Raw genomic sequence first — 7837 nt, forward strand, 5'->3', positions numbered from 1 at the left:
ATGAAACCTTTGCTCCCACAGCTCGTATGACAACTATCAGGGCGGTACTTGCCTTGGCTGCTCACAAAAAGTGGCCAGTCTTTCACATGGATGTCAAATCAACATTTCTGAATAGCAATCTCAAGGAGGAGGTATATGTAGCTCAACCACCAGGTTTTGAGATGCCCAGATCAGGAAACAAAGTTTGCAGGCTGAAGAAGGCATTGTACGGGCTGAAACAGGCCCCAAGGGCATGGTACCATAGGATAGACCAATTTTTCAAAAAGATTAGGTTTATAAGAAGTGCTTTTGATGCTAACTTGTATGTTCTAAAAAGTCATGGCAAGATTTTTTTGGTTGTCTTGTATATAAATGACTTAAACATTTCAATGAAGAGATGATCTAGAAGACAATGGATATGCTGAGCCATGAGTTTGAGATAACAGACTTGGGTCTTATGCATTTCTATTTGGGGATTGAGGTCTAGCAAGAGTCAGGTTAAATCTTCATTTCGTAGCAAAAGTATGCTTGGGAGATTCTCAAAGCATTTGGGATGACAAAATGTGAGCCTGTGTCTACGCCAATGGAAGTGAACATGAAGAGGATTCTTCATTACTTGTTGACATCAAGAAGTACAGGAAGTTGGTGGTGAGTTTGATTTTTCTCACTAACACTAGACCTGATATCAGCTTCATATTTGGTGTGTTGAGAAAGTTTTCCAACAAGCCACGAGAGAGTCATTGGAAGGAAGGGATGAGGGTACTTAGGTACATCAGAGGTACTCTTGAGTATGGCATCACTTACAGCATGGGTGACACTCTGATAAGTCATTGTGACTCAAATTGGGCAGGAGATTGTGATTCTAGGAAATCAGTTTCTGGATATTGTTTTTCGCTTGGTTCCTGTGCTTTCTCTTGGAACAGCAAAAAGTAACCTATAGTGGCACTTTCTTCCATAGAGGCTGAGTATAAGGCAGCTTGCTTTACTGCATGTGAGGTAGTATGGCTGAGGAGAATCTTGGTTGACATAGGAGTTCAGATCAGCGAAGCTACAGTCTTGAGGTGCGACAATCAAAGTTGCATGGCTATCTCCAAGAACCCTGTGTTTCATGCTCACATGAATTGAGATTCAGTATCATTATGTGCGGGAGTTGATAGAGGATGAGATAGTGGAGCTGGAGTATTGCTCTACAGAGCAAAACTGCACCGACATCTTCACCAAGGCTTTTGGGAACGACCAACTCACTCAGCATCTTCATCGACTTGGCGTTGGGCAAAAAACCTAGTTCATCCTTCGGGTGGACATTGAGGGGGGGTGTTAGTATACACTCAATGCCCGCCTCTCAGCATGTATCTCACTTTGATGTATAATGCACATTTGTTAGGCCCCCATTATGAGGAGTAGCCATGGTGCGTATGTCTTTAGTGGGAACCCCGGCTTAGATGTCGATGGGGTCATTATTGTGACCATTGATGATGGTTAGGCCACGGTATAAGGAATATTCCTTAGAATATTTTCTTCGGATACTAGGTCCATCATTATTGGGCGATGGTCGATGGTCAGTGGGCTGCATTCTTGATGCGCGAGCAGTGAGCGTGTTTATGCAATGTAACTGCCCTAGTTGTATATGCGTCTACCATACCACTTACAGTACTATATATGGACATGATTGCCATGAGCTAAGGCATCCAATACTTGTGAGTATCCACCCCCTTCTACACCTCATACATACTCCATCCAGAGTCTGTCTAGATCACCATCTAAGCTCTACTTGAGAGCGCACGGGTGGACAGCACCAACACTTGTACCTCTTTGGTATAATCAGAATTTTAAATTCTCTCCATTGTGTATCTATTGCATTGTCTATTGTGCTTTGTCTTCTTGCTATCTTTTTTTGCTGTGTCATATTCTTATAAATGGAACGGTCAGGGCAATTGGAATGGAATAGCCATGGCACTTTGAAATGGTACGGCCATAGCACTTAGAATGGAACAGTCGTGGTGGTGGGCAACTTTAGAATGGAACGGCCACAACACTTGGAATGGAACGGCCCCCGCGGGCAGTAACTTTAAAATGGAATGGCCGTCAGAAACTTTAGAATGGAACATCCAAACGGCCACAACACTTGGGAATGGAACTACCATAGCACTTGGAATGGAACGCCCACAACGCTTTAGAATGGAATAGTCATGGTACCTTTTGAAATTTGAATTTGAGATTTGAATTTCAAATTGGAGGGAAGTGAGTGGGAGACAACTAAGACTCCCTCATTAATGCAAGGTAGGTAGGAAAGGGCTAAAGCTAGAGGCTATCTCTAAATTAGTGGATTTTTACTAATTTAGAGACACGCAAACTTAACTAAAGATTAATCTCCTTAATTTCACTATTAATAACTCCTTAACTCTCTTCTTTACCCTCAAATTACTCCTAATTGGTGAAGAGTTTAAGCATGAAAATTTAATAGGTAGATTAGTAACGTTTAAGCTAATCCAAAGATGTTATTATCCCTAAATAATTTTACTAATTAAATCTCCAATTAATCCACTCAAAAAAAAATCGACAAAAGAGATCAAATTAGTGCTAATTCTTGCTAATTAAGACCTAATTGGAGTGGACTAAATATATTTTTAAGTCAAGTGTTTAGTACACTAATGCCACTCTAATTAGCCTAATTACAAGTAATTAAACTCAATTTTTTGGTTTTTTTCTTTCTTTAAGTCTACTAATCACACTAACTAGTAGATTAGTGATAATTATTAAAAATTAAGAGATAGTTTATGGTTTTTTAAGCTTTTTTTATATTAGTGTTCTATCTAATAATAACCTACCTATGCTAAGGGATTAAGCAAAAGAAAAATATTAAGCTAAAAATTAAGAAAAACGATATAAGTTTAAGTAAAAATCCTTTTGATTCTCTAATCACCCAAATCTCAAGTTTTTTCACTCAAACAAGTGATAATCCTACTCTAGACACAAAGCTATACATGAATCTCCAAAAAAAACATCAAAACACAACAAAAAATCAAAAAACCGCATGCCAAAGAGCCTACCTGCTGACACCGGGCTATGGAGGCTCCATCAGATTCGAATCAAAGATGGCATAGACAAGTAACGGATGGCACTCCCCGCCGCCGGTAGTAGCAGCACCAAAGATGTTAAGGAAACCCCACCCTAATGTGTCGTGAAAAGTTTCCTATCCGTCGAGCTCGAGCATGGCTCAAGAGTTCCACCGTAGCCGCTCATCACCGCCGTCCTCCCGCACTTGTTGTCACACTGAGGCGGTTGCTCTAATCCAACAGGTGATGTAAGCTCTCTCGCGAAAATCGTGTGGGATCTCTGTGCAAGAGGATCGCGTTGGTAGCCCTAATCACTCAAGACACACACAAAGAGAGAGAGAGAGAGAGAGAGAGAGAGAGAGAGAGAGAGAGAATAAGTGATTAGCACTAATCACTCCCACACCCTAACCCTAAGCACACCACACATGCTAGATTAGAGTTACAAGAGAGAGGGAGAGAGAGCACACTCCACTTCTATTGCATAAATGGGAGAATCCGTTACAAACAAGAGAAATTGGCTTTTATAGTTCAAAGCCTCTTTTCCCACTAGGCCGCCCGGGAGTAAGTGACCCGAGGTGCCCAAAACATAGTTACAAGACTTTTCTCTATGGATTGGCCAGCTGACCAATGTCCTCTTGTCTGTCCTTCGATGCTCAATACTTGGGAGCGTCTTTAGGGTGGTCCCCTCATCAAATGATAGGATTTACAATATAGCATCGAGACCCATTACATAAGTGTGCGAACATAGGTGTTGTAGGAATGTGTTAACCAATATGTAATTAATAAAGACCAATACATCTAGTAGTGAAACAAATGTCACACATCTAAAAGTCCACAAGGCGGTTGGGAGAGCGGGGGGGCGGGGATATATGCATTCTGTGAAGTAGATATTACTGGATTTTTCAATTTTAAGAGTTTTAGTTAGACAATTCTTTTTCTATAGGAGAGGGGAAAAAAACTTGCAATGTTTGAAATTTGTCCACCATATGTCATTCACGTGCACTATGATGTTTGTGGTTAAGACAATTCTCACTTCATTTTGATAGAAAGACAATTTTATATGTAGCAGCACTTGAGATGTGGATAACAACAGGCCTTATGTGCTATCTAACCTTAATAATAATAATAATAATGGCTAGCAAAATACACGATAAGTTGATTGATGGTGTCTTACCATGGATAGGCAAGCAAGATGGCGTCTTAACATTGATAGAGGTAAGCAAGCTGGCTTTTAAATGATAAAATCTATGTGAGACTTTCTAGGATGACTTGAACGCCATGTTTTGGGTAGAGAGTTACGCCCGTGACAGGTGCATGGCGATACTGCGGTGAGAGCTTAAACCTGAACTGCCTCAGAATTGACACAAATGCAATCTTGGCCTCCATCATGGCAAATGCTTGGCCAATGCAGTTCCGCCCACCAAATGAGAAGGGCACAAAGCCCATGGGATGCTTGCATGCGCCTGCCCCTCCCAATGCAAACCTCTCTGGCCTGAACTCATCGGAATCCTGCCCCCATAGCTCCTTGTCATGATGGATGTAAGGTAACGGAATGAAGAACCCACAGTTCTTGGGCACAAATAAGTGCCCAAGCTGCATGCCTTTGAGAGATTTTCTTGCCACAACGGCAACTGGTGAGTATAGCCTAAGAGACTCATTCAACACCATTGTCATCTGCACAGATCAACCATATATATGTCAGTAATGCTGCTGAAGATTCATGCTGTTTAGCATTTGACACATTTGATATATTGAGTGAGCATGATGGCTGCAGCAGCCTATATAAAAAAGGTCACCATTTTTAGCTTGCCAAGATCTTCCAAGCTCGGCGTTCCGCATCTGCACACATCAATCACCTCTTCCCTGAGTCTTTCCTGCCAGGATGGGTTCATGGCCAGCAGCATCATGGTCCATGTGAGCAACAAGGCAGTTGTCTCATGTGCAGCAATGAAGAAGGTTTTGATCTCATCCATGATCCAATCCACAGTGTATCTGCTCGGGCACTCCTTGTTTTTGGCTAGCATCAGTCCCAACATGTCGCGGCCATAAGGCCCTGGACAGTCACCCTGTAACCCTTGCTCAATCTTCATTTTCCTTGCATTTACCAGCTCCTCAAGCAACCCCTTCACCTCCTTTTGTATCCTCCATATCTCCCGCCTCTCGCCTGTTGGAATATATCTTCAATCCAAAACAATTTATGGGGCATTAATGAATGGACCACATGGTTTGTGGCATGATAGTGTGGATAGAATTTGGAGAGTTTATGATTAGTCTCATACTATACCTGTGGCCAGGGATCCACATGTAAGGCATGCCCTTCTGCAAAAGATTCTCAATTTGCTTCAGATGCTGAAGAATTTCCATGGTGCCTTTAAAACTGCTTCCAAACTCGGTTGTTGCAATTACATCTGCTGAGTAGTGGATGAACTCCTGATGCACTTCAATCTCTCTGCTGTTTTCTTCATGAATCCTACTTAACCAACTATCCACCAATGAGTCAGCACACTGTTGCATGAGTCCTGTTAAACCCTGAACCAAAAAGAGATGGATCAAAATTGGCAGTGTTCTTCTTCTTCTTCTTTTTGATTAATTATATTATTATATGTAAATGCCAAAAGGTTTGAACCTTGGACTTGTGCATGGACAAGTACATCACCAGAAAGTTGGCTATGCGTTGTTTACATAATAAGCTAAATGTCATAGTGATACCCACAAAGGCATTGTTGTCCGGTTGCTCGCAAAAGGATATGAGAGGCATCAAAGGCCTTTTTTGGTTTTTCCTTGGGCAGATCCTTCTGTAGTAGCAACTTGAGTGCCCACCGAAAGGCGGCTTGGTCTGCCGTCCGAAAGGTGGTACAACTATGGTCGCAAAAAGGCTTGGATGCCACTGGAGAGGCTATGGGCTTCTCGATTATAAACACACACCACTAGGTTTTTTGTTTTTCGAGCCAGGGTCAGAAACGAGCACGCTCGTTCTTCTGAGACTCGAACAGAGAAACGCTTTTGTCGTTGGCTTCGTTGTCTCCGGTCTCAGCCACTAGGCAACACACCCATTGGCGGCATCAAAGGCCTTTAAACAATGTGGGATTTGTAATGGTAAAACATGTTTTTGAACTAGGTTTATGTATATGTCATATGTGCATTCCTAGATGTATAGTGATGTGTGAACATTTTGTCATGTGTGTCTCAAAGAAAATATTTGTAGAGCTCTAGGTTACCCCACATGGATGTGAGTTGGAGTCATGACTCACCCCTCCCTTGCACTCCAACAAAGGGTGGAATAAAGAGTGTGTTGGGTAAAATCATGGAAAGAAAGAGAATATTGGGGAGTGATGTTTTTATTAAACAGAAGTCATTGTTACATAATATTTTTGGCCAAGGGAGGCAATTAGTGTTATAATTTTGTGGGAATTGAAGTGCCCCAATGAAATAATACTAAACTGTTTAATTGTTGCATCATGAGGATAAACTAATTGGCAACCTTCAAATTCTCCATATGAAACGCTGGTGCGAAGATCCGCCTTCTCTGGATCCATGTGTCCCCTTCTGACCATATCAATCCTTTGCCAACAACATCTAGCAAAGGGCTTATCATAACTGGTGATTTCCCCCACTGGCTCCCATTTTTGGGTGACAGAACGTCCTTCAAGATATCCAGGTCTGTCACTGCGAGCCTCACTTCCGGCCCCCACATAAATGTGAAGGTTTTTCCTGCATTTAGATGTCAATGTGTTTTTCATTTTTCTCTTTTGCCCTTCAAAAACATGAAATAAAAATCATAGCTACAAGATCAAACTTTCTAGGGATTAACTACATGTGTTGTAAATTAAGAAGCAGATTACCATGTGGGTTAGAAGCTTGTATACCTTTCTAGGGATTAATTGCATGTATTGTAAATTAAGAAGCAGATTGTCATGTGGATTAAGAGCTTGCATACCGTTTAATAGGATCAAATTAAAGTGATAATGGCAAGTGATTAAATGAACAAATACTTCAAACCATTAATATGGATTGGAAGGTACTAACATGGCTGGTTCATACATACCATAGAGCTTGGTCCATGCAGAGACATGTGGGAAGATTCGAGATGCTATGGAATGCGTGATGGAGGGCATGTCATGTGCCATGGCATGAGCTCGCATGGCAAAGATGTGGGGAAGGTGGCCACTGATGATGCCAGCATGAGGGGGTCCATGAACACCTTGCCCCTTGAGTGCCATGGAAACTCTGTGTGGATGCCACCATAGCTGCTTCACCACATCAAAGATTATCAAGCTTCCCAGCAAGCCACACATGCAAAGAAACAGACTGAGAAGTGAGAACCCATCAAGCAGCATCATCTCAGATATCAATTACTACATAGCAATCTCGATGTGCTTAAAGCCTAGCATAAAACTGTATTTATATTCATAAAACCTAGCATATATATATATATATATATATATATATATATATATATGTAATTTTATTTTTTTCTTGATGATTTATTGCCTCCTGCGTTACTATCCAAGCTGGTCCGTTAAAAACTAAACTAAATAAAAATCGGATGGGACAAACTTGGACACACTTATTACGAGGCCTCCATATGCTTTCCCATCGAAGTTGGTGTCAACATGTGAAAGACAAGCCAAAGCCGTCTTTTCACACCTTGGTGAGGCCTTCCCTAAAGGTGCTACACACTTTGGGAAACACACACACTTCCTCACTTATGATGCAAGAAAATTGAAAATAACCATACTTTATGAAAAAATACGGTATATATTGTATATTTTTTTCAATCCCACAAGAATAAGTTGAGGCTG

The 7837-nt window shown here is 41.3% G+C and overlaps 1 protein-coding gene across 1 annotated transcript; it reads right to left on the bottom strand.

Annotated features, from left to right (window-relative positions):
- Positions 1-4047: 4047 nt before the first annotated feature.
- LOC147639713 (cytokinin hydroxylase-like) lies at positions 4048-7619 on the bottom strand. Its single transcript, XM_086773082.1, has 5 exons — positions 7081-7619; positions 6517-6746; positions 5320-5564; positions 4832-5213; positions 4048-4709 (listed from the first exon to the last, which is right to left on the bottom strand). Exons 1-5 carry the CDS (start codon positions 7373-7375, stop codon positions 4281-4283), a joined length of 1581 nt encoding a protein of 526 aa, XP_086629208.1. The 5' UTR covers positions 7376-7619; the 3' UTR covers positions 4048-4280.
- Between the last annotated feature and the right edge of the window lie 218 nt (positions 7620-7837).

The sequence above is a fragment of the Cibotium barometz genome, chromosome 3 (assembly GCF_041138505.1).
Source record: "Cibotium barometz isolate CiBa-2024 chromosome 3, ASM4113850v1, whole genome shotgun sequence".
Lineage (NCBI taxonomy): Eukaryota > Viridiplantae > Streptophyta > Polypodiopsida > Cyatheales > Cibotiaceae > Cibotium > Cibotium barometz.

Bases quoted from the DNA above. Each gene is read 5' to 3' on its own strand.
- LOC147639713 (XM_086773082.1), bottom strand. From the start codon at position 7,375: ATGATGCTGCTTGATGGGTTCTCACTTCTCAGTCTGTTTCTTTGCATG. The intron at 6,747-7,080 runs GTATGTATGAAC...ATCTAAATGCAG, and splicing joins TGCATGGACCAAGCTCTATG to GAAAAACCTTCACATTTATG. The intron at 4,710-4,831 runs GTGACCTTTTTT...TGATCTGTGCAG, and splicing joins ATCTTGGCAAGCTAAAAATG to ATGACAATGGTGTTGAATGA.